The 25436-nt window shown below is 47.4% G+C and overlaps 2 protein-coding genes across 2 annotated transcripts in view; both read left to right on the top strand.

Annotated features, from left to right (window-relative positions):
• The window catches only part of LOC148323979 (titin-like), a 98113-nt gene that overhangs the window by 56051 nt on the left and 16626 nt on the right, over positions 1-25436 (top strand). Inside the window, 36 exon segments of the mRNA XM_088314506.1 lie at positions 76-354; positions 1100-1381; positions 2286-2564; positions 3228-3515; positions 3605-3895; positions 4696-4986; positions 8516-8803; positions 9060-9164; positions 9451-9736; positions 9817-10000; positions 10069-10152; positions 10468-10735; positions 11048-11311; positions 11852-12061; positions 12142-12219; positions 12321-12347; positions 13256-13312; positions 13936-13998; positions 14071-14139; positions 14219-14278; positions 14345-14386; positions 14503-15474; positions 15581-16258; positions 16370-16465; positions 17109-17207; positions 17412-17576; positions 20078-20812; positions 20904-20957; positions 21117-21323; positions 21730-21816; positions 22407-22519; positions 22884-23316; positions 24713-24778; positions 24894-24971; positions 25095-25163; positions 25320-25364. Coding sequence (XP_088170632.1) covers positions 76-354; positions 1100-1381; positions 2286-2564; positions 3228-3515; positions 3605-3895; positions 4696-4986; positions 8516-8803; positions 9060-9164; positions 9451-9736; positions 9817-10000; positions 10069-10152; positions 10468-10735; positions 11048-11311; positions 11852-12061; positions 12142-12219; positions 12321-12347; positions 13256-13312; positions 13936-13998; positions 14071-14139; positions 14219-14278; positions 14345-14386; positions 14503-15474; positions 15581-16258; positions 16370-16465; positions 17109-17207; positions 17412-17576; positions 20078-20812; positions 20904-20957; positions 21117-21323; positions 21730-21816; positions 22407-22519; positions 22884-23316; positions 24713-24778; positions 24894-24971; positions 25095-25163; positions 25320-25364 — 7692 coding nt within the window.
• spegnb (SPEG neighbor) lies at positions 6482-8394 on the top strand. Its single transcript, XM_088315635.1, has 4 exons — positions 6482-6548; positions 6607-6894; positions 6984-7274; positions 8078-8394. The coding sequence occupies exons 1-4, from the start codon at positions 6482-6484 to the stop codon at positions 8392-8394; spliced, it is 963 nt and encodes a 320-aa protein (XP_088171761.1).

Here is a 25436-nt window from a genome sequence, read left to right as displayed (position 1 = left end):
ATGACAGTCCCCAAAAAACAAAAAGAGCAAAATCCTTGTCTCCATTTTTTGTCTTTCTGACGTTCTTGTGTCCAGAGCTGCCGTCTTTCGTGGTTGCGCCGCAGTCCGCCGAGGCCACGCCGGGCTCAGATGTTGTCTTTTCAGCCATCGTGAAGGGCAGCGCTCCCCTGAGGCTGAAGTGGTTCAGGGGGGCCAAGGAGCTGGAGGCCGGGCGGAACTGTGACTTCTCGCTGAAGGACAACCGGGTCCTCCTGCAACTGTACCGGGTGGACAGGAGTCACGCCGGAGAGTACACGTGCCAGATAATCAACGATGTGGGCAAAGAGAGCTACCCCGTCAACCTGCTACTCAAAGGTCTGCTGCTGGCTTTCGTTGGTCAACTTCCAACATTTTTTCCAGTGGCAGCGGTGTCAGTCATGTTTTGATTGACAGCCTGACCGATGCTGATTTTTGGCACAAAACAGAAGCCATGATTTATGAATCTGAGTATTCATGTAAAAATCTGTATGTAATGCATCAAATATCCCCGCCACCCTAAATAAGGCATTTCAAAGGCTGTCCGTTAGTCAGTTATACGCTTCCAGTTTACAGTTTGCGGGCCGACCTGGTCTCAATTCCCTGCGTGAAGGCCAGCTCCATAGAATGGCCTTCATGAGATCCATTTAGAGAGGCAAGGTTATGCTAAATAATTGTCTGTCAACGGACGATTTAATTGGCCGGCTGGGCCCTTGTCGCCGGTCCATTCTTTGATGCTTCAAGTCATGTGACTCAGGAGTTTGCCGTTTCGATGCGCCTGTGTCACGACGCAGGAAGTTGTTGTAATGGATTCATGGATCCCTCGACTAAGGTGGGAGGTTATGATCAGATCTTTTTACTGAACCCGGTCGGGGAATGAGTACATCGTCCAGCGGCATTTCCGGGATCACCCTTTAGGACAGTGAGAGAAAATGTTTTTATGACACAGCGTTGTACAAGTGTCTCTGGTGCAGGTTCACCTTTGTTCATTAAAGCATATTCATTCGTTGAGCTTTCAATTCATGAGTTTTGCGTCCTGTTGTCAGAATGAGTGGCTTGCGACTGACAGCCATTCCTGTTCCAGAGCCGGCTTCGTTCGTGAAGAAGCTGAAGGACGTGTCTGTGGAGAAAGGCAAACCACTGAGGCTGGAGTGTACGTACTCTGGGACGCCCGAGATCTCGGTGAGCTGGTTGAAGGACGAGCAGCCGGTGTTCGCCTCGTACAAATACAACCTGAGCACCACGGAGAGTGCATGCATCCTGGAGTGTCTGAGCACCGACGACAAGGACGCCGCCGGAAAGTACGCCTGCCGCGTGGCCAATGGCGCCGGCAAGGATGAATGCGAGGCCACCGTCACCATCCTGGGTGAGTTCGCCAACCACGCCACCCATTCTCAAAGTTTGCCGGTCAGGTCGCCAATCCGTCAGAGCCCAAATGACCCCTATGGTCATTCTTCATTTTGCAAATGTCTCCACGTGAATGTTTGTGAGCTGTTTCATCGAAAAGGAACGCAAGCAAATCCAATTGAAGATTTATCCATCGTGGCCACCTGATGTGCACCGCGCACACCAGCAAGATGGCTCCCAAAAGCATAAGAGCGTCGTTAGGAAATCCGCACCATGTTAATGCGCTTGACTTTGGAGTCAGCCAGTCCTCCCTCAAGCGTCTCAAGTTGCTCCAAAATGCTGCTGCTCGCAAGACGGATCACATCACCCCAATCTTGGCCTCTCTTCACTGGCTCCCAATGCACATTAGAGTTCGCTTTAAGATACTTGTGTTCGTCTTGATGACTAATTCTAATGAAAAATCATTATTCCAAAATGAATCCAAATCATGTTGCAGGCGCAAACAGCTTTACTTTTGCTCTCCTTTAATCCGACGGCTGCGGCCGGCTCGGCATTGAGGCTCGCAGATGAGAATCTCTTCTCAGTTGCCTTAAGCGAAGAAATTCCGGTTAAGTACAAAAGCAAACTCAATGTATGCTAACAAGCTAGCATGCTAACGGACTCATTTGTTTACGTGATCATTCACTTATGTGCCTCTGCTACTGTGTAGCACGCTATGTGCTAATTGTGTCCTGTCCTAAGGTGCTAATGAGTTAGCATGCAAATGCACATACGTTGTCGATGTTGTTCGTGGAATAAGTGCACATCAACTTCCAAACAAAGGGACTGGTTGCCACTCAACGGCATGGCACGCATAGACAAACAATTGGGTGCTCACCCTAACATGAAGGAGCCACAGACTTGACTTTGTCTCCTTCCCGCAGAGCCGCCATACTTCCTGGAGCTCCTGGAGCCCATGGAGGTGACATCGGGCGACGCCGTCTGCCTCAAGTGTCACGTGACCGGCACCCCCGAGATCAAAGTGTCCTGGTTCAAGGGTGACGGCAAGGTGCGATCCAGCCCCACCTGTCGGCTGGAGTACGGCAAAGGCGTGGCCTGTCTCAAACTCAGCAAGGCCACCATGGCCGATGTAGGCGAGTACACCTGCAAGGCCGAGAACAAGATTGGGACGGCCGCCTCCACCTGTCGCCTCAGCGTGCAAGGTCAGATAATTGTTTTGGTGACACTCTCCAAACAGAGAGAGTGCGTGTTTTTGGCATGTGTGAAAGCTTCCGTTGACCTCCGCCACAAAATATGCTAAGCATAGCACAATTGCAGTTCCAAAAAATGCTTTGGAGTTGCTCTGCAAAGCCGCTGATGCATTTTTGTATTCCTCAACTGGGACCTTGAAGACACACACACTCCTACAGTGTAGAATGTGAAGATGGCAACCGCAGGTGGACAAAAATAACAAAACATACCACCAAAAGAATTCCTGGATGGTCTTCTCAAAAGTTACCAAATTATGTATTGAAAGTTTTTGTGCTACACGTAGTGGACGTACTGAAATATGACTTAGGTCACCTAAATAGCCCTCAACCAATTTAAAAAACTCCCGGAAATGTTTCCATTCCGAGTACACATTATTGACATAAAGTGAGCGAAACAATTCCACCAAAATACTGTTAAATACACGCAAGGAAAAAAGCAAAGCCGCTGAAGCCAACCTATGCACAATTTGTAGATTGAATTCAGTGATTTCTTCACCGACCACTAGAGGGAGCGCACATACCCCCAGTGGCAGGAGCACAACACAGCTGTTGTGACTCATGGTCATTGATCTGAGGGTCAAAGGTCGCTGACTGACGCTCCCTCCCCTTCCTCAGAAGCCAAAACTCCGCCGAGCTTCCCGAAGAAGATTGTGAGCCTCCAGGAGACAGTGGGGTCTCTGGTCCGTTTCGAGTGCCGCGTGGCCGGCTCGTCCCCTCTGGACATTTCCTGGCTTAAGGATGGCGAGCCAGTGCGGGCTGCTACTGAATTTTTGGCACTGTATGACGACAACACGGCCACCCTTACCATCAACCGCAGCGAGATGAGACACACCGGCGAATACGCTTGCGTCGCCACCAACAGCGTCGGCTCCGCCTCGTGCAGAGCCAAGCTCACCCTGCAAGGTCGGTGCTAGAAAATATCGACAAAGTTGGACAAATTAATGAATAAATGAAAAGGTGTGCCAATGTGAATCCTGCCGCTCTCTTCACAGTGCCGCGGTACCCACCGGTCTTCGACAGGAAATTGTTGGCAACGCAGGCAGTGACAGTAGGCGACAGCGTGGCGTTGGAGTGTCACCTGACCGGCTCGAGCCCCATGAAGGTGACCTGGTCCAAGGACCACAAGGACATCCGGAGCGGCGGGAACTACAGGATCCACATGGAGGATAACACCGCCCAGCTCCACATCGTCAAGGCCGACAAAGGAGACACGGGAAGATACTCCTGCCACGCTATCAACGATGTCGGGAAGGACTCCTGCTCCTGTGATGTCACAGTCCAAGGTTTTTGTCCCAAACACTGATCTTTATGTCCAGTACGTCTGGTATTTGGGTCCTGTCCCCTGTTTTTCTGTGTTCCTGCTCCCCTCATCTTTTCGTCCCATCCGATCGGTTTTTGGAATCCACCCTGTGGGTATTTGTATCCCGATGCCCTTTGTCCGTCTGCCCTGCTTCCTTACTCTGTACAATCCCTAATCTGGTCATTGTGTCCTGCAGAACCGGTCTTTATATTTTGCCACGCTTCATATCCGTCTGTTTTTAGTGTTTGGTCTTCCTGGTCTTTTTGTCTTGTCCCCTTGTTTTTTCTGTGCCATTCCCCTAGTTTTTGAGCAGGGATCACTCTTCTTTGTAATCCATGTTTTTGGTCTTTGTATCCCATCCCGTGATGCGTGTCCCTTGCTTCCCTGGTCTTTGTGTCTGTCCCCTGATCTCATCTGGTCTTTGCAACTCGTCTTATTGATAATTGTGTACAACCCCCTCTTGTCTTTTTTGTCCTGTTCCCCTGGTCTTGATGTCTGGTGTTTGTCTGGTTGATATTTTCATCCTGTCCCCCTGGTCTTTGTCTCTTGACTCTTTTGCCTTCGTTTATCGCGCCCATGCTCTTTGTAATCTTTTGGTGCCCGGTCCTCAACTTTGTGTCCCTGCTTTGTAGTCTTGCCCCCCTGGACATTGCATTCTGAGTCCCTGGTGTTTGTGGGCCACTGGTCTTTTGTCTCTCTTCTCGTCCCTCTGCTTTTAACCCTGCCTACCTGCCACCATGGTCGCTGCCTCTCCTGACTCATCGGCCTTTGTCTCGTTCGTAGAGCGTAAGAGCCCTCCGATATTCACCAAGAAGCCATCTGAGGAAATGGAGGACATTGAGGGCCGCCTGGTCAAGATAGAGGCTCGGGTGTCCGGGTCCCAGCCCATGTCCGTCCTCTGGGTGAAGGACGGCGCCGACATCTCGGGCTCTGACGATTACGACTTGACCTTTAAGAGCAACGTGGCCGTGCTTTGCGTCAAGAACAGCCGGCGTGAGCACAGTGGACAATATAGCTGCCAAGCGAGCAACGAGGCAGGAAAGGCGGAGTGCGACGTCACCCTCAAAATCTTGGGTCAGTTAGCCCTCGCCGCAAAATAGACGACGTCATACCAGCAATGTCATGTTCACGGATACGTTTTGGAGCATGTTATCTAACATGTGAGCTTTGTGAGCATTTCCCACCAATATGTCGACAATAACGAAACGTTTGACGTCTTTTAGAGCATTGTTTACATTTGAGCTCAATTTATGTTCTGTTGCTTGATAACATGACTTCTCCTACTCGCTTTGTTAGTGTGTTCGCTTCTTAAAGTTTGTCAGGATTTTCCTGAATAGAGCTGATAAAATGAATTTCTCAGCGTGCTTAATAGAATTGGTAGAATTTGAACTATTTCCGAATGTTAAACAGCTCAACAAAACTTTTGGCGATGTTAGCTAACAAGTTATATTAGCATTGTGGTCATTTTACCACTTGAGTTTTATTTGAACGTTTCACAGCCGGCCTCCAATTTTCTTGGTTTCAATACAATACAGATCAGGACTCGAGTTGCCACCCTTTCCTCGAAGTAAAGAAACTGATTACTTGCTTTAAAAAGTAACTAAGTTGATTCCAAGTAACTAATAGTTCAGCAGACTTTCAGCAGTTAGTGGCAACCGCGCCGAACAAAAATGACAGCCGGTCGTGCCACTTAATTGGAAGTATTTTTTTTACCGTGACGAAGAAAAAAGTTTGTTTTTACTCAAAGTAATCTAAATACAACCTTTCTGTCTTATACTCATAATTATTTTTTTCTTGATTTCTGTTAACATCCATTTGCTGCCGCACCCTTGAAACTTGACTTCCATCTTGAAATGGCAAATCTCGAGCTTCCTCTCGCTCTTTTCGAACTTGCACGTTTCAAGTCGCTGAAAACGATTATGTCGCTCCCTCACATGGAAAAACTCCCACGATGCATTTTGCTGCTTGACTTCTCTTTCTGATGAAGCCAATTGTAAACAGCAGTTGGTCAATCCGTCCGTAAGTCCGTTGGTCCGTCAGTCGGTCTCCCAAAATCACGTCTGCAAAATGGACGTCCGTCAGCAACGGACGGACGGACCGCTCCCACTGAGGCATGTTACCGAGTTCAAAACCAGTTTGTCTTCTCTTCTCATCTTCAAATGTTTCTTAAGTGAGTACTCTGGTGTTCGGAATCAGGTTCTGTAATTTCTAATTCATTCATGAAAATCTGCGCTTGTGGGACACGCCGTTGCTCAGAATCGTGTGTTGTTTATTTAACGATTATTGATTCTTTCTCATGTAGGTTGAGAATTGCAACGACCCAAAGCACTTCCTTTGTAATGCTTGGCTGTTTATTAGTGCGTTAGTAGCATGTGCCTGTTAGCTCCTTTTGTAGCATTGCAAATTTTAGTTTTGTTAGCATGAGCGTTTTCACCAGCATGTCAGGTTTCATAAGATTGCTAACGTTGGTTATTTGCTAACAAAATTCAATATTATGCTGAACAAGGTAGCTTTGTTAGCATGTTTGATAGCATGGGAAAGGATTGAGCTTTTTTAGCATTCATCGCTAATGGCTGCGTGCCAGATGGTGTGCACGCTCTTCCACTTCGGTTACGAGCCTGCTCTTGTGGCTGACGGTCACCTTTGAGCTGAGGGTCAAAGGTCGCTGACTTACGCTCCCTCGACCTTCCTCAGAGGCCAAAGCTCCGCCGAGCTTCCCAAAGAAGATCATGAGCCTCCAGCAGACCTTGGGCTCTCCGGTCCGTTTCGAGTGCCGCGTGGTCGGCTCTCCCCCTCTGGAGGTTTCCTGGCTTAAGGATGGCGAGCCGGTGCGGGTCGGGGCTGAATTTTTGACACTGTATGACGACAACACGGCCACCCTTACCATCAACCGCAGCGAGATGAGACACACCGGCGAATACGCTTGCGTGGCCACCAACAGCGTCGGCTCGGCGTCGTGCAGAGCCAAGCTCACCCTGCAAGGTCGGTGCTAGAAAATATCAACAAAGTTGGACAAATTAATGAATAAATGAAAAGGTGTGCCAATGTGAATCCTGCCGCTCTCTTCACAGTGCCGCGGTACCCACCGGTCTTCGACAGGAAATTGTTGGCAACGCAGGCAGTGACAGTAGGCGACAGCGTGGCGTTGGAGTGTCACCTGACCGGCTCGAGCCCCATGAAGGTGACCTGGTCCAAGGACCACAAGGACATCCGGAGCGGCGGGAACTACAGGATCCACATGGAGGATAACACCGCCCAGCTCCATATCGTCAAGGCCGACAAAGGAGACACGGGAAGATATTCCTGCCACGCTATCAACGATGTCGGGAAGGACTCCTGCTCCTGTGATGTCACAGTCCAAGGTTTTTTGTCCCAAACACTGATCTTTGTGTCCAGTACGTCTGGTCTTTGGGTCCTGTCCCCTGTTTTTCTGTGTTCCTGCTCCCCTCATCTTTTCCTCCGATCCGATCGGTTTTTGGAATCCACCCTGTGGGTATTTGTATCCCGATGCCCTTTGTCCGTCTGCCCTGCTTCCTTACTCTGTACAATCCCTAATCTGGTCATTGTGTCCTGCAGAACCGGTCTTTATATTTTGCCACGCTTCATATCCGTCTGTTTTTAGTGTTTGGTCTTCCTGGTCTTTTTGTCTTGTCCCCTTGTTTTTTCTGTGCCATTCCCCTAGTTTTTGAGCAGGGATCACTCTTCTTTGTAATCCATGTTTTTGGTCTTTGTATCCCATCCCGTGATGCTTGTCCCTTGCTTCCCTGGTCTTTTTGTTGGTCCCCTGATCTCGTCTGGTCTTTGCAACTCGTTTTATTGATAATTGTGTACAACCCCCTCTTGTCTTTTTTGTCCTGTTCCCCTGGTCTTGATGTCTGGTGTTTGTCTGGTTGATATTCGCACCCTGTCCCCCTGGTCTTTGCGTCTTGACTCTTTTGCCTTCGTTTATCGCGCCCATGCTCTTTGTAATCTTTTGGTGCCCGGTCCTCAACTTCGTGTCCCTGCTTTATAGTCTTAACCCGCCTGGACATTGCATTCTGAGCCCTTGGTATTTGTGGGCCACTTGGTCTTTTGTCTTTCTTCTTGTCCCTCTGCTTTTAACCCCGCCTACCTGCCACCATGGTCTCTGCATCTCCTGACTCATCGGCCTTTGTCTCGTTCATAGAGCGTAAGAGCCCTCCGATATTCACCAAGAAGCCATCTGAGGAAATGGAGGACATTGAGGGCCGCTTGGTCAAGATAGAGGCTCGGGTGTCCGGGTCCCAGCCCATGTCCGTCCTCTGGGTGAAGGACGGCACCGACATCTCGGGCTCTGACGATTACGACTTGACCTTTAAGAGCAACATGGCCGTACTTTGCGTCAAGAACAGCCGGCGTGAGCACAGTGGACGATACAGCTGTCAAGCGAGCAACGAGGCAGGAAAGGCGGAGTGCGACATCACCCTCAAAATCTTGGGTCAGTTAGCCCTCGCCGCAAAATAGACGACGTCGTACCAGCAATGTCATGTTCACGGTTACGTTTGGTAGCATGTTATCTAACGTGTGAGCTATGAAAGTCTATTAAAAGGCTAATGTGTACGCTTACAACCCCGGTTCCCCGCAGAGGCAAAGTCTGCGCCGGTGTTCGACGTCCCCCTAAAGGCCACGTCGGTGTTGGAGGGCGAGCGTCTGAGTCTGCGCTGCCACGTCCGCGGCTCACCTCCTCTCTCAATCCAGTGGATGAAAGACCGCAAAGAGCTGAGGCCGTCTGCTACCTCCACCGTCACCTTCTCCGATGGGACGGCCTGCCTGGAGATCGCCACGGTGACCTGTCAGGGCGCCGGCGACTACATATGCAAGGCCACCAATGACGCCGGGAGTGAGCTGTGCCGGGCTAAAGTCACTGTTAGGGGTAAACAGATCTGTCAACTGTTCCGGATTGTCTGGATTTTGTTATGCCGTTTTCTGAATGCGTGTTGTGTTTCGGATAGTTCAAAGAAATCAAAAAGAAATGCGTGACTTTGCTCCAACAGCTTTTAGCCAAAATACTTACTTAATACAAGCCAAAATACTTGGTAGAGTCAGGTTGAGTCGACAGAGACGCTCAGTCAGATGTCAGGCATCTCTGGTCGTGTCAATGATGTTGTTTGTCGTTTTTGTCGTTGAAGAAAAAGATGCCGCTGCTATCGATGGGACGGCTGGCGTTACTCCCACCAAGAAGCTGGACCAACTCTTCTTCATCCAGGAGCCCAAGGGCATGCACGTCACAGAGAGTAAGACGCCCACCCTGCTCCTCTTCATCCTCGCCCGTCATACTTGTCCTCCTCATCCTCGTCCTCCTCATCCTCGTCGCCCCCCTTCTCGTCCTCTTCCTCCTCCTCGTCCTCGCCCCCTCCCCCCCCTCCTCATACATGTCCTCATCCTCTAAAAATAAATAAGCGAAACGAGTGCATGCACAATCAATACTTAGAATAAAACAATTTGTAATAATCTTTTTGCACAGTAGAAATTAACAGAGTCAGGTTGAAATAATCCAGAGACCCTGTGGTGTCCCCACAGAGGGCGCTGTCACCTTCATTGCCAAGGTGGGCGGCGAGCCCATCCCGAGCGTCAAATGGATGAAGGGCAAGTGGAGGCAGTTGACCCAGGGCGGCCGCATCTCCATCGAGCAGAAGGGCCGCGAGTCCAAACTGGAGATCCGGGAGGTGACCAAGTCGGACTCTGGCCAGTACCGCTGTGTGGCCTCCAACAAGCATGGCGAGATCGAGTGTCCCGCAGACCTCCACGTAGATGAGAAAAAGGCGGCTGCCCAGCTCGAAGGAGACCTGAGAGCCAAGCTCAAGAAGTCAGTCCGTGGACTGGCGTTGGCCCCCTTTGATAATAATAATGGCAGCGTTACAACCTGAATCTTCTTTGTGTCTTTAGGACGCCGTCGAAGCAGAAGAGCCCTGAGGCGGAGCAGGACATCGACATAATCGAGCTGCTGAGAAACGTGGACCCCAAGGAGTATGAGAAGTACGCCCGCATGTACGGGATCACCGACTACCGGGGCCTCCTTCAGGCCATTGAGCAGCTCAAGCAGGAGAAGGCTGAAGAAACTGGAAGCCAAGTATGACACTATCATCAGTGCCTTTGTCCATGCCAAAGTTCTGATTGTGGCCTAACCCCGGTTGACAGGAAGTGGAGCGTGCACCCAGAGAGGCGGATGAGGACATGGCCAGGCTGGTAGAAGACCTGCGGAAGAGGATGGAGCGGACAGAGGTCGGTAGAAAATGTGTCTTTCAAGGCTCCAGATAGTTTCTAATCTTGTGGAGCAACAATCGGTTTCCTTTTTTATATAATGAACATTTTGTATTGCTTAAATTCACTTTGTGAATATCAGCAAACAATTTTTTTCAGAGGGGCAATTTCAAACACAAATACATAATTCAGTTGGAACTTCGATTTGCGTACTAGCAGAAGCATATTCTACTGTATCCTTCTGTCCATCCTTTGGCCGCTGACAGGGCTTAAGGATATCTGTGATCACAGACTTTAGTCCCTAGCCCAAACATATGTCTCCTGTCTGTCCTTAAGCCCGTAACCGTGGTGAAGGACATCTGCGACCAGTCAGTCCTAGTTGATGACGAGGCTCTGTTTGAGTGTGAGGTGAAGATCAACTACCCCGAAATCGTGCTGTCCTGGTACAAGGGCACCCAGAAACTGGACACCAGCCCCAAGTACCACATCAGTGTGAGTGAAGAGCGCCATCTGCTGAAAATTAAGGGGTGCCAACTCGCAGACCAGGGCAACTACCGCGTGGTGTGTGGACCTCACATCTCCAGCGCCAAGCTCACCGTTACTGGTCAGTTTTCCAAAACATCATTATTACTAGTAGGCAGATGGTCAGTACTGCCAACAGCTCATAATCCTTGGTCTGTAGCTCATTGTTTATAGTATGTCGTCCATGATCCATCTCCTAAAGTTTATAGACCGTAGACCATAGTCAATATTGTCCAAAATCCATTTATTATAGTCCATAGTACATGATCTACAGCCCACACATTACTCTTCGTGGAGCACAGTCCATAGTCCACAGTATGTTGACCACAGTTTATAGCTAAAAGTCAATAGAACATAAAACTGAACCAAGCCTCCACTTTCTTCATTCTTGCAGAGGCCGTGGTGGAGACGCACCTTCAGGACACATCGGGTAAGGAAGGCCAGTCATGTACCTTGACTTGTCAGTTGTCCATCCCCAATGCGGAAACACAGTGGTTTAAGAATGGCCAGCAGTTAGACACCAAGGGAGGCAGGTTCAAGTCTGAGGTCAAACACAAGCTCCAGAAGCTTCATATCAAGGACTTAAAGCCCGAAGACCAAGGTCGCTACACCTGCAGGTACCTGCACCTGCAGTCCTCTGCCGACCTCTGGGTGGAAGGTTGGTACCTAGTCCAAAAACCTTCCGATTGATCCTTCACTAAACTCTTCTGACAATGGCATCATCATCATCATCATTGTTATGTCCCCCTGAATAATCCCAAACATGTGACCCTCATTCTTGACTGCCTGGGGAAGGTGTCCTTCCTCCTTAACCAGTCATCTATCCTCTCTTGTATCGCCCCTTCCTTGTCCTCCTCTTGGATTCTTTCAGTGCCCCCCCTTGTGCAGCCTCCTAAGGCGGGCAGTTGTGTCTTTTATCTGTCCGCCACTGTAACCGTGCTCCCCTCCTAACACTATGGTCATCCTTCCTCTGTCATTTACTCACACTCAACATTCTCACCATTTTCGCATCCCCTCGTTTGTCCTGCCTCTTGCAGTCCATCTCTTTTCCATCCTAACGACATCCCTCCTAACATTCTGGTCAGGCTAGCCTCTCTAACAGAACATCATCAGCCTAATGATACCCGATGCGGATGTTGTCCCTCGCCGGGGCGTGCTCCACGCTCTCACCGCTGCCGTCCGTCTTTGTCTCTCGTAGCTGAGCAAATTCATTTCACCAAGCGCATCCACAACGTGGAGGTGAACGAGCGTCAGGCGGCCACCTTCGAGTGCGAGGTGTCCTTCGACAACGCGGTGGTGTCCTGGTACAAGGACACCTGGGAGCTGAGAGAAAGCCCCAAGTACAACTTCCGCAGTGAGGGCCGGAGACATTTCATGGTCATCAAAAACGTGAGCGTGGAGGATGAAGGTGTGTAGTAGCACGCCGGACCAATTCCCCCATTCCGGCACATTGAACCGTTTATTATAGCCACCAATTCTCTCATGTAGGCGTGTACTCAGTGATTGTAAGGTTGGAACCCCGAGGCGAAGCGAAGAGCAGCGCAGAGCTCTATTTGTCTGGAAAAGGTACCACGGGAGCACCGACTTTGACCACCCTTGGATAGGCACTCTTGTTGTGTTTCACACCACCTTCTCTTCTTCTTTTTCTTCGCCCACCTTTCTCACAGAGATACAATTAGCCACAGTTCCCTTTGGTAAGTACTTTCTTTTGTAGAGAGATCCTAAAAAAGAGAAAATCCTGCTGGTCTTTGGCTATCTTTCAAAATTGATCAAAGGGCTCAACCACATGGCTCGCATCTTGAAATCACGCAAGCTGCGTTAAGGCCTCTGCACACCAATCAGTCAGCCATCGTGGCCAACTGTAGCGTCGACCTAGAAGTCGGCACGTCGGAGGGGAAAATGTCTAAAGCACACATCACAAAAGCCGATGGAGACGTGACTACTCCGGACCTTCTGCGCATGCGTGAGAAGCAGTACCCCTACCGGCAGCGCTAGTCTCTGCGTAACTTTTGACGGTGATAATGGCGATCTTTCGTCAATGAGAGTGATGACTTTGTCTTGGCGCTCTTCCGTCCAGCCAGCCCTTATGTCCATCGAGGTAAAAGTGAGCAAAGTTCATCTACTTCTTGAAGAATAGCTTCAGATGTCATCATTTGTCTGCTTTCGTCACTTCTCGTTCTCGTCCAGTGCACTGTTTCGTTAGCTGACAGCCAATCACGGTGCTCATTTGTCCTGACAGCTGGACACGATTGTAGGTGTCAAATCGAACGAACACGCCCCCCTCAGGCGACCCAACAATGACTCCGACTTTCCACCATCGCGCACTACACCAGACAGACGGCGTGTACTGACTTTCCAATGGCGGATTGGTGCGTCGAGGCCTTTGGCAGCAAAGCAATAGTGGTTTTGACATGTGGTAACTCTTTGGGCTGACGATGTGAGAGCTGATACTGGGAGATATACGCAAGCCTTTAATGACTTGATTCATTCATTCTCAGAGCATATGACCTCATGAGTGAATGAATTAATGTACTCTGAAGGCAAGATAATGAATGCAAGAGTGTGCGATGAACTCATGGTAATGAAGAAAATTGTTGTCTAGATGTGGAAGACGTTCCCGTGGAGAGGCCTGAAGCGCCCTCATCAGTGGACGTTGAAGGTAATACTGAAAGCTCCACCCCAGATTTGCATATTTGTGGCCCGCTCTGCTTAACGAGGCCCCATGCCGCACGTGTTTGTTTCGAGCTCTCGAAAAAAATAGGCCAGTCTGGGTTTTACTAGAAGTTTGCATTTCCCAGCAGCCCAAAACTTCAAGTTGTAGACAAAATGACATCAGCTAATGTGTCACTAGCCGACAAGTAGCGTAGAAAACCTGCAAATTTGGTCTCAAAAGAACCTCGAACTCATTGCCTGGTATGCATTTTATAAACCAACACCATAATGTCAAAAGGATGCACGGCCGTCTGTGTTTTTAGCTCAAGCCACAGATTGTTTAAAAAAAAAAAATGGCCACAAATAGCAACATTTAAAACAAGCAAACTTTGGCTGATGATGAATCAGATCTTGAAAGTCTGAAAGGCACCATCCTTCACCACCCAGATTTTTTTTTCGTCATCTTGCATTACCTCTTGTTTAGACGGACAAGGGGGTCCTTTTGTTCGTCTTGACTTCTTGTGTTTCGGCCCCTGGTGGTTCCATTTTTCACGTCAAGGTGCCTGTGATGTGTTCCCTCTGGATTTCAAAATAAAACTGATTGGGGGAAAATAAATGTGTCTCCTGCAGTTACCATCCAGGAGACAGTGGAAAGACAGGAAGTGGAAGTGAGAGAGGAAGTGCTTTCCAGAGGTACCAAAAACGTCAAAGTCCGATTAGTGTCTTCTCTGGTGTCTTCTGGCTGACTTTCTTTCCTTTTCCAAGTGGCCAAAGCCCAGGAGGAACCGAAAGTGGAGCACAGAGTAGAGGAGGAAGAAGCGGCGCCCCCGCAAGGTGGGTCATCCATACTGAAGGTCACTTTGCATTGACTATGTTAGCCACCGGGCAACTGACGGAGTTGTTAATGTCACAGTGACCGAAGTGGCAGAGGAGGTTCGAATGGTGAAGAAGAAAGTCGTCACCCCGGTTAAAGGTAGTTTTTTTCTCTTTTGATGACTATTTTGTGATTGGTCGCTTATGTGCTTGAATGTCTCCAAAGAAGCAGAAGAAGTCGCAGAGCCACCACAGGAGCCAAAGAAAGGTACTTGTTCCTGCTTCCCGTTGCCTCTCACCTCTTGTTATTGATTTTCCTCTCTGTCTGTCGCTAACATCTCGCCGAGCCTTTTTGTTCTAATTTCTGTGTTGACTATCCCCAAGATGAGGGCAAGCCACCTGTGCTGACAGAACCCAAAAAGCCTCCACTTGAAGTCAAGCCAGTGGTGAAGCCAGAGCCCGAGCCCGAGCCTGAGCCCGAGATCAAAGTAACGGCAGTTGCAAAGCCCGAACCAGAGCCCAAAGTCAAGCCATTGGCAAAGCCTGAGCCGGAGCCGAAAGTCAAACCAGTGAAAAAGGCTGTGCCCGAGGCTGAGCCAGAGCTTAAGGTCAAGCCGGTGGTGAAGCCCAAACCAGAGCCGGAGCCAGAGCCCAAAGTCAAGCTGGTGGCAAAGCCTAAGCCGGAGCCGGAGCCAGAGCCAGAGCCCAAAGTCAAGCTGGTGGCAAAGCCTAAGCCGGAACCGGAGCCAGAGCCCAAAGCCAAGCTGGTGGCGAAGCCTAAGCCGGAACCGGAGCCAGAGCCCAAAGCCAAGCTGGTGGCGAAGCCTAAGCCGGAGCCTGAGCCAGAACCCAAAGTCAAGCTGGTGGAAAAGCCTAAGCCGGAAACTGAGCCAGAGCCCAAAGCCAAGCGGGTGGCAAAGCCTAAGCCGGAGCCTGAGCCAGAACCCAAAGTCAAGATGGTGGAAAAGCCCAAGCCGGAACCTGAGCCAGAGCCCAAAGTCAAGCTGGTGGCAAAGCCTAAGCCGGAGCCTCAGCCAGAGCCAGAACCAAAGCCAGAGCCCAAAGTCAAGCTGGTGGCAAAACCTAAGCCAGAACCTGAGCCAGAGCCCAAAGTCAAGCTGGTGGCAAAGCCTAAGCCGGAGCCTCAGCCAGAGCACAAAGTCAAGCTGGTGGCAAAACCTAAGCCAGAACATGAGCCAGAGCACAAAGTCAAGACAGCAGCGAAGCCACAGCCAGAGCCCAAAGTCAAGCTCATGGCGAAGCCTGAGTTAGAGCCCAAAGTCAAGCCAAAGACTGAGCCGGAACCCGAAGGCAAGCCTGTGCCGTTGAAGAAGCTGACTACACCGTCACCCAAAGGTACTTTCTGTCTTCTTCTTTGGTCGTTCTTTGTGTGTATGTTTGTCTGTATGTTACTTTCTTTGAGTGGAAACCCATCTTTGAGTGTCAAACATGTCGCTTTAAGTCTCAGAGGAGCCAACACCAGAACCTCTTAAGTTCAAGTCCAAACATGAAGTGCCAAAACCAGAGCCAATGGCGGTACCTGAACCCGAGCCTGTGGTGATACCTAAACCACCAAAACCAGAGCCGTTGGAGGAGCACAAACCACCCAAACCAGAGCCTGTGGAGGCACCCAAACCAAAGCCTGTGAAGGTACCTCAGCCTCCCAAACCAAAGGCTATGGAGGTACGCAAACCAGAGCCTGTGAGGGTATCAGAGCCTCCCAAACCAGAGCCTGTGGAAGCACCCAAACCGGAGCCTGTGAAGGTACCACAGCCTCCCAAACGTGAGCCCGTGGAAGCACCCAAACCGGAGCCTGTGAAGGTACCACAGCCTCCCAAACCAGAGCCTGTGGAAGCACCCAAACCGGAGCCTGTGAAGGTACCACAGCCTCCCAAACCAGAGCCCGTGGAGACACCCAAACCGGAGCCTGTGAAGGTACCACAGCCTCCCAAAGGAGAGCCTGTGGAGCCACCCAAAGCAGAGCCTGTGGAGGTACCACAGCCTCGCAAACTGGAGCCTGTGGAGGCACCCAAACTCCCCAAACTTGAGCCTGTGGAGAAAAAAGTGGAAGTAGCAGAGCCCAAGGAGCCAAAAGTAGCACCGCCAAAGGCCAAAGAACAAAAGGAAGATTACGAAAAAGGTACACATCTTTCAGCCATGAACTTCTCCTCATCTCTTAAATTTCAAAGTGATAAGGTCTTCATTCTTTCATGACTTCAGTGTACTTATTGACCGAGCTCTTGTTTCAAAGTGCCAGAGAAGCCACTGAAGAAGGTGGCTGCTGCAGAACCGCAGAAGCCCTCTAGAGAAGAAGAAACATCCCAGAAGAAAACTGTAGTCACCAAAGGTACCTGAAGCTCCCACCACCAAGATCTCAATCTTATACTCTTCTTAACGTCATGCGTGTTTCATGATGTTGTGTTGTTCTTAACATGTGGTTCATCCTCTTGGTTGGTTTATCATGCATTGTTCTTCACGTGTGCTTGTCTCGTGGTTCTTCTTATCAGTGGTTAGTCAGTCGTGTTGTGTGGTTTATGTGTTTTCTTTTTCCAAGTGTGGTTCTTCACATATGGATTTTCATGTCGTTTGACAAGTGGTGTTTTTGGATGTTTCGGTCTTCATGTCTGATTCCTCATCTGTGGTTCTTCTAGAGTAGTTCTTCAACTGACTTGTCACATGTATTTCTTCATCTATGATATGTCATGTTTTGTTGTTCTTATATGGTTCTGCATATTTCTCACACTTTTTTTTGTTCTGTACCTGTGGTCCTTCACATTGTTCATCACATTCTTACAATGTTCTTCACTGATTTGTTTTTTTTTGTGTGGTATCTTCATATGTAGGTCTTCGTATGTGTTTGTTTATCAGTGGTGTTTAATACATGGTGCGTCACATGTGGTTGTCACGTGGTTCTGTGCATTGTGCGGTTCGTCACACATTTTCTGATCCTGGTCATTTTGTGACACTAATTCCTTTGATGTTCTTCCAAGTTCCTGTGGCAGAGAAGATAGTAGAGCAACCAAAACCATCACAGAAAGCTGAACCTGTTCTGCTCCCTCCCAAAGAAGAGCCAGCAAAACAACAAAGAGGTACTTTGATGTTTGTACTCACATCTGTCATGTGCAGGAAGCACTGGTGCTTCCCTCCAGGCCGTCAGCGCTAAATGGCTTCCATTTCAGTTGTTTACTGACACTGTAACATTTGTGTGCGCTAGCACATTGTTCTGCTCTTTATATGATATGCATTTATTGTCTCAAAACTTCAAGATCGGAAACCTGATCTTGTGCTCCCAGAGCAGCACATGCCTCCTAAAGAACCTCAGAAGATGCCCCGTGAGGTTGTCATGTCTCAGAGTCTTCCACTTGACTTACTCCAGGATGTGACTGGGGAGAAAGTTCTAGAGAAAATTCAAGCTGAACCTGAGAAAGTACCACAAGAAGTGGCAAAGATGGTTCCGGGTAAGCCTGATGATCTACCAGAGAAGATTCATGATAAACCTCACAAAGTACCAGGAAAGCTGCTTCGTCTACCGGAGAAAGAATCCGAGAGCCTTCATGATAAACTTGATAAAGTACCGGATAAAGTGGCAGAGAAGATCCTTGGTAAGCCTGATGAAGTACCTGAGAAGTTTTATCATAATAATGATAAAGTGCGAGGGAAGCATTCTCGTACTCCTCATGAAGTACCAGAGAGGCTTCTTGATATACCTGTACCAGAAAAAGTATCAGTGCGGTTTTATGATAAACCTGACAAAGTGCTTCAAAAACATTCTGGTCTACCTGATAAAGTATCAGAGAAGCTTCATGATAAAACTAGAACTACAAAAGAACTAGAGAAAGTACCCGAAAAAGTGGCAGAGACGCTTCTTGGTATAACTGATGAAGTACCAGTCAAAGCGCCACAGAAGCTTCCTGATAAACCTGATGAAGTGCCCGGGGTGCTTCCTGATTTACCTGGTAAAGTATCAGAGGAAGTACCAGAGAAGCTTCATGAAAAACCTGATGAAGTACCACAAAAAGTGACAGTAAAACGTCTTAAGACTGATGTACCAATGAAAGTCCAACAAAAGCTTAATGAAAAACCTGATGAAGTGCCAGAAAAAGTGGCTGAGAAACTACCTGGTAAGCCCGATGAAGTACCAGAAAAGCTTCATGATGAAGTATCAGAGAAGCATAATGATAAACCCGACCAATTACAAACAAAACGTCCCAGTAAACTACACAAGAAAGTACAGAAGAAACTCCATGATGAACATGAAAGCACTCCTGAGAAGCTTTCTTACAAAACTCACGAGAAAGTACTTGAGAAAGCCGATAAAGTACCAGAGAAGCTTGTTGATGTATCCACAAAAGTGCCAGACAAGCTTCCTGATAAACCACATGAGAAAATAGCAGAGAGGCTTTCTAAAAAATCATGTGAACGATTACCAGACATAAATGAGAAAGTACCGGATAAGTTCCCTGATAAATCATGTGAGAAAATACCAGAGAATCTCTCCGATAAACCACGTGAAAAAGTACCAGACAAGCTCATTGATAAGAAAGTTCCACAGAAAACAATTGAGAAAGTGCCAGAGAAGCTTCATGAAAAACCACATGAGAAACCTGATAAAGACCCGGAGAGGCAACATGACAAACCTCCAACACCTCAAGAGAAACTCCATGATAAATCACATGTGAAACTACTTGAGAAGCTTCCTGATAAGCCTGACAAAGTACCGGAGACACTTCATCATAAACCACATGACAAAGTCCCGGTGAAACGTTCTGATGTATCACATGAACTAGTACCAGAGAAGCTCCCTGATAAAACATATAAGAAAGTAGCAGCAAAACATCATGATCAAGCTGATAAAATACCTGAGAAGCATCCTGAAACCGTACCAGAGGAGCTTCATGATAAACCTCATGAAAAGGTATCAGAGAATCTTCCAGATAGATCTGATACAATAGAAGAAAAGCTTACAGATAAAATGCATGAAAAATCACCAGAGAAACAAAATGATAAACTTGAAAATGTATCAGAGAAGGTACCAGAGAAAGACCCTGATAAACCTGCGAAACTGGCAGCGAAACCTGACAAAGTACCAGAGAAACTTCCTGATAAACCACAAAAAGTACCAGTTAAACCTGATAATGAAACGCTTCCTGATAAAACTCAGAACATACCAGGAAAACCGGATACAGTGCCGGAAAAGCTTCTTGATAAACCTCAGAAAGTCCCAAAGAAGCTTCCTGGTAAACCTCAGAAAATAGAACATTTTCTTGATAAAAAGCCGAGCGTATCGGAGGAGCTTCCACATATGGCAAAGAAAGTGCTGCTACCCCAGAAAAAGTTGGAAAAAGTCCTGGTTGAAAACGGCACGGGGAAAGCGTCTAAAGATGCCGGGGTTCCTCTCTTGACACCTGAGAAGGTTCCAGAGGAGCCAGTAGATGAAATCTTCTTTGGGGTTGCCCGTGTCCAAAAGGAAGTAGTTGAAGATTCTGCCACAGGTACAGGGGAAACAAATCATTGTTTTACTTTTCATCTCCATCTTCTTTTTTCTTCTTCCTAATCATACATGCACATTTTGAAGAGCTGCTGTCTGGTAGAAAATGTTGTGCTGTAGACTCTCCAAGCAGCTGGAGAGCTCTTGCAAACTCACCTCTTTATGCTCGCTTGTTTGTTTAATTGACTGTTTCAACTTTTTTTTTTCTCTGCCAACATCTTGGACGACAAACTTGAAGATTTAGAAACTCAGAAGATTGTCAAGCTGCTGCCTTCTGAGATTGAACCAGAGAAAAAAGTCTCTCTTCCAGAAAAAGGTATCAGCACCAGGACAGCTACAAAACTCCTCTTGAAGCATCTGACATCTTTTTTTTGTTTTTTTTCTTATTGTTGTTGTCTCACCCTTGATTGTGTTTGTGCTTTGTCGTCACTTCTTGGCGCCGCCATATGACGCCCCCTCTTGGTGCCTCAGCGAGGCCAAACATACTTGAGCCGCGACAGGAAGAGCATCACGTGACAGAGATGGGGTCTTTCACAGAGAAAGCTTTGTCTTACGAGGCCGAGCAAGAAGATCGAGCCCAAGTTTCGTCTGAGAAGGCCTTGTACCCGACAGAACATGTGAAGGTTTCGTTGACTGAGATTTCCATAAAAGGCTCTGAGCCTCCAGGCGAGATATACGTGCCTGACAGGAAGGAGACTCCTTTGATAATCAAGAAACAAGAAAAGCTTGAGAAGGAGCAGACCACTATCAAAGAAGTTAGAGGTGAAAGAAAAGATGAGAAAAGGGTTGTTTCAGTCAAGAAAAAAAGCAAGGCTATGATCCAGAAAGAAACCCTAGAGACAAGCGTCAATGTCTCAATGGTGAAACAGGAAGTAGAAGTCGAGGCACCCTATAAAGACTCCATTGAAATCACTACAGCTTCTGCAAGACACAAAGGAAGCCGTAGTCCGGAAGTCCAGGCGGTTCAATCAGACAAAGTTGGAGCTGAAGAGGAACGTTCAGCGGTGAGTCACCTGGTAGCTGAGAAAAAGCAAGAGAAAGCTCAACTGATGGAAGAAAAAATTAAAGCAGAAGCGGATGTCTCGCTGTCAAATATGCCGTCTCAGCAAATGCTTCATGACGATAAAACCCCAAAGAAGGATTCTCGTCTTGAGATTCAAACTTTAATAAAAAGTAAAGAGAAAGAAGACAAAGGTGCTGTCAGAGGTACATCCATGGGCATTAACTCCAACCTCATCCGCATCATTCTTTTTTTCCAGAATTTTAAAATCTTGCGTTTACCCCTTGTTTTTTAAAGAAGCTGCCAAGTTTCCCGCCGTTGTGGACGGTCTGGAGAAAGAAGCCGAGAGAGGTAGCGCAGCAGCACGTTTGCCTTTGGGCTGACCACCTACCAATTGTCTTTTTTGTGCATTCTAACTACGTTGCCTGTGTTGTCTGGTCCTAATCTCTTGGCACCGCGTAATGGTGCTTCCGCTTCACTGTTACCGAAATCCTGCGCATCCCCCTTAAGCATCTGAGGAAGCAAAGCAAAGAGAGGCACTGCGGTGCAGCTTCCTGTCTGAGAAAGCTTACGGCATCAGGGGAGATGAGCACATAGACAAGAGCAAAGACGCTGATGCAATCTCTAAACCCATGGTTAGGAAATCTGTTACTGATGGTTCAGAGAGTCTGGGCCTTCAAGAAAGTTCAGAATTCTGCCGAGGTTCAGGAGTCAGATGTAAGATGAAACCGCCACAGCCAACCAGTGAACCAGATACAATCAGAAGAGACAAACCCAACGTTGAAGCAGTCATTAGGCAGTCATCAGAAAATCATCTAGAGTCGGAGCAAGATGTGAACATGACAATCAATAATGTGCACAGAGATTTTGAGCCTCAGAAACCAATTCAAGACAGGACATATTACCTTACACATCGGGAAAAGTGTATGGAAGTAACTGGTGGTAAGAGAGAGGCTTTGGTAAGGAGTACAGAAGAACCTGTTAAAGCTGCAGACCTTCAATCTCAGAAAGTTCTAAAACATGGAAGAGAGCAATGGGAGACCTCAGAAGGAAATGTCGGTTGTTCCTTTGTCAGAGTGGAGACACAAACATCCAAATGAAGATGTGTGTCTCTTTCACACAGACTCGACTGCCTCGCAGGTAGAGCTACGAGTGTTAACTGGAAGTGATGTCGTCGCCACTGACCAAGCTCCAAAGGCAGTGGTTCCAGGTGAAGAATTGACTCCTGATGTTGAGAAGATGCAAAAGTCTGAAGAGCAAACCCAAGAAATTATTCAACCTTTGATTGAAGAAATTAAAACAGAAAGGGAAGAGGTTGATGATGTGCTCGTAACGTTACCGACCCTGAACCTGTTGTATTTGCGAGAATTCCAGAGGAATATGCTGAACTGAAGATGCCTGAAGAGGTGGCCTCTATACCTGATGAAAGTAAGCACGCACATCAATCTGAAGACAAAACAAGACAGGAAGAAAATGGAACGAAGAGCTTTGTTTTACCAAAAGTAAGCAAAAACAAAGTTTGCCCAGTTTCCTCGGCGCAAGATGTCCAGATGCTTGGTCAAAAAGATCTAATAATTGTTGAAGAAGGTCAAACCCACCAACAGGTATCCTCTGCAGGAATGAAAAGCTCTAAATTCAAGAAATCCAAGACCGACTTGAGCATGGGCAACGTTAGGGAAGGTCAGTCTCAAATAGTAAAAGAGACTATCGGTCTCCTGGATGTGAAACAAGAACTAAGGGAAAGAAGAGCAGCTGTGATGGAGGTGGAAACTCCTCTATGTGGAGTTGTTGAGTGTGCAGGCGTTAAATCTGAAGCTTTGCGGAGAGTCATAAGCCCTACTGCGGAAGTTAAGGAACTTCAGCCGGGACTCATAGTGAAGCAAGTAGAGGGTTTGGAAATTACACAAGAGCCGGTGAGAACTAAAGAAGGGCATCCCTCATCTAAGAACTTAACAGCTGAAGATGAACAACAGAGTCTCCAAGCAGAGGAGGGAGTTCGGATTCTGGAAAACCTTCAGGATAGAAGCAGAAAGGCTCAGACTAGTCCATTACTCAAGACAACCATCAATATCCAATCTACATTGTCACAGATAATAAAAACCGAGACAGTAGAAAAAAATGCTTCCGAATCAATAAGGGACTCAGTAAGGGAAGATGGTGCTGAAACTTCCCAGATGTCACCCGACTTCAGACTGAAATCCCAGAAAAAGAAAAGACAAAGTTTAAGTCAAAGACATTTCTTTTGAAAAAGTGTGTGCGGTTGCCGGCATGCTTCAGGGTCAATCTAGTCATGTTTCAGAAAGAAAACCAGAAAAAAGTGACAGAGAACCTTCAACAGTGGCAGTGACAGATCTTGAAACTACAGATCACCAAACCCAAAATGAAGTCATTGACCCAACCTCCAAAACCAGAAAACAGATGTTAGTCCAAGTGGAACCAGAGGTGGTGCAACATGTGTCTAAAGGACCTCTGCAAACTGATACAGTCAAAGGTGTTCTTCATAGCGTGATGAAAGCAGAACTGAAACAGATGGAAAGAACAGTCAGAAAACAAATGTTAGATCACTTGGAACATGAGGAGCGTGTAACCCCTGACAAAATTGAAACCGATGTAGCCAAAGACCTCATGATTGTGCGGCCTCATAGTCCTCATAGCTTGATGCAAGCAGAAACGGAAAGAAAGTCTTCCAGAAAACCAATGGATGTTAGATGTCAGAGTGAACTGATGGAGACACCAGAGAGTTTTTTCCAAAGTTTTACATCCCAGGAAGACCCAAGCTCCAAAGTGGGGAGACAAAAATTAGACCAAATGGTGCCCAAACGCATTTCCCCAGAGGGTCAGAAACCTAATACAGTCCTTATATTTCCTCAACCTCAAGTGCCACATTGCTCGACTGAAACTGAACCGAAGCAGACAATGAAAAGTAACTCTTTCGATACGCCTGTGTCTGATGTTGGAAGTCAGAGTAAAGTCATCAGGGAAGCAGGAGGAACACAGTTACATCGTCAGCAAAGTCAGAGCCCACCTGAGCGTCTTGTCAAAGACTATACGTCACTGGAAAACAATTTCAAAGTCACACGACAGGATTTGGAAGAAACGTCCCTAAAAGCTGATGTGGTCAAAGATAGTCTTCATAGCTTGATGCAAGCAGAGCTGAGGCAGCAAATGGAAAAAATGGCTTCCAGGACACCATTGACGGACGTTATAACTCGAAGAAAAACAATCTTAGAAGGAGGAACACAGTTAGATAGTCCTCAGAGCATACCTGAGAGGCTCGTCCATAAGTCATATCAAGTGGAACAGGAGGAGCTGAAACACAAAGTAGTATTGGTGTCAGATACCAGAGAACAAGCAGATCTATATTGCCTTGGGCGACTTGTATATTCCACAATTGAAACAATTGAAGCCAATGACAAAGAAAGAGTCCAAGCAGCTTCTGTTGAGGATATTAGACCAGATGAAAGATATAAAGTCCAAGTAACACCTAAAGACCTGTTAAGGCAACAGAAACTTTTTTCAACTGAGGGTACAGTGAAAGTAGATAAACCCAGCAGAGATTTTTCTAAAAGAGGAAAAGCAGCGTCCAAAGAACAAGTAAAAGTGTATTCACCTGACAAAGCAATGTCAAAAACAGAGATTAGTTTGATGGCTTCAGTCCAAGAACCTTCAGTAACAGATGAACCTAAACCAGCCCTGGGGGAAACTACTCCCCTACAGGCTGATACCAGCGAAGAAAACAGGCTTTCATCTCACAGTATCTGCAAAGGTACCGAGAGGACCGTGTTGCATGTCACAGATCATGTGTTTTTGTGACCTTGAGCACAAGCCATTGTCCAGAACTATTGCGTGACATCGGCAGATGTTTCCTCAGGGTCTCATGTCATGGCACCCATTTGCGATGGACACACACAAGCATTCTCCTGTCCAGCCAAGCATTTCAATGTCGCCTCTTCTAATTCTCTAGTCCACCATGTTTGACATCATACCTTGCTCCAAACCAAGCACATTAACCTCTTCGGTCTCTGTCTGTCCATCTGTCCATCTGTTTGTTGTTCTTGGTGTCGCCTGCACAGACGCTCTGACTGTCATTTTGTTTAATTTTCAAGCATCAGTGGAAGAGTTCCGACCACCAGTCAAGGAACTGGCAGCCAAGCCTGCTGTTCCACCAGAAGGTAGCAACCCCTTTGAATGCCACTCTTAAGCGTCTGCAAATGTTGACAGGATTCTAAGGTAGACTCTGGTCAAGATGCAAATCTGTTTGTTGACTTGATTTTCTTGTACTTGAAGAGCGCCAAGGACCTCCGCAAGTTGAAGTAAAAAAGCTGGATGAGGGTGAGCAGCTGCAAATAACAGTGCCCAAGCCAGGTATCCAAGATCTTTAGGAATGCTCTTGTGATGACTCTTCAATCATCACCTCGTCAGGTCATTTTACTAAAACATTTTTTTTTCTTTCTCAATTTTGTGTATTCATTTTTGCTACCATCGAAGCCATCAAACCTGTTGTAAAGGCTGAAGTTGTGGAAGAAGAAAAACCTGGGAAAGTGGCCCCTCTGGCAGGTAGTTTGTTGAACCAATGGAAAGGGTCTTCATTCATAGCTAAATACTTTATGTTGTCTTCATTGTTGAGGTTCAGCATGCTTTTATCCTGGTCTGTAAGGTCCTCAGTCAACAATTTCTACAAATAAAAGATCTGATAACTTTTTCACCCTTTAGATGAAACCAAGGGACCAGTTCAAGCACCAGCAGGAGTCAAGAAAGGTAGGAACAATGTTCACAGCAGGGCTTGAAAAATGACACATTCACTTGTTTCTGCTCAGTCTTTGTGTCTAG

This window comes from Idiotropiscis lumnitzeri, chromosome 14, assembly GCF_059441095.1.
Source record: "Idiotropiscis lumnitzeri isolate Australia: NSW breed Sydney's pygmy pipehorse chromosome 14, RoL_Ilum_1.0, whole genome shotgun sequence".
In the NCBI taxonomy this organism is placed as follows: domain Eukaryota; kingdom Metazoa; phylum Chordata; class Actinopteri; order Syngnathiformes; family Syngnathidae; genus Idiotropiscis; species Idiotropiscis lumnitzeri.
Note: the sequence above shows the minus strand (reverse complement) of the source record. Positions and strands in the feature narration are given on the sequence as shown.

What these genes read in the sequence shown, in the direction of transcription:
- spegnb (XM_088315635.1), top strand. Translation starts at nt 6,482, where the DNA reads ATGGCTGCGTGCCAGATGGTGTGCACGCTCTTCCACTTCGGTTACGAG. An exon ending in GCCTGCTCTTGTGGCTGACG is followed by an intron (nt 6,549 to 6,606) that starts GTCACCTTTGAG and finishes GACCTTCCTCAG; the next exon opens with AGGCCAAAGCTCCGCCGAGC. An exon ending in CTGTGATGTCACAGTCCAAG is followed by an intron (nt 7,275 to 8,077) that starts GTTTTTTGTCCC and finishes TCTCGTTCATAG; the next exon opens with AGCGTAAGAGCCCTCCGATA.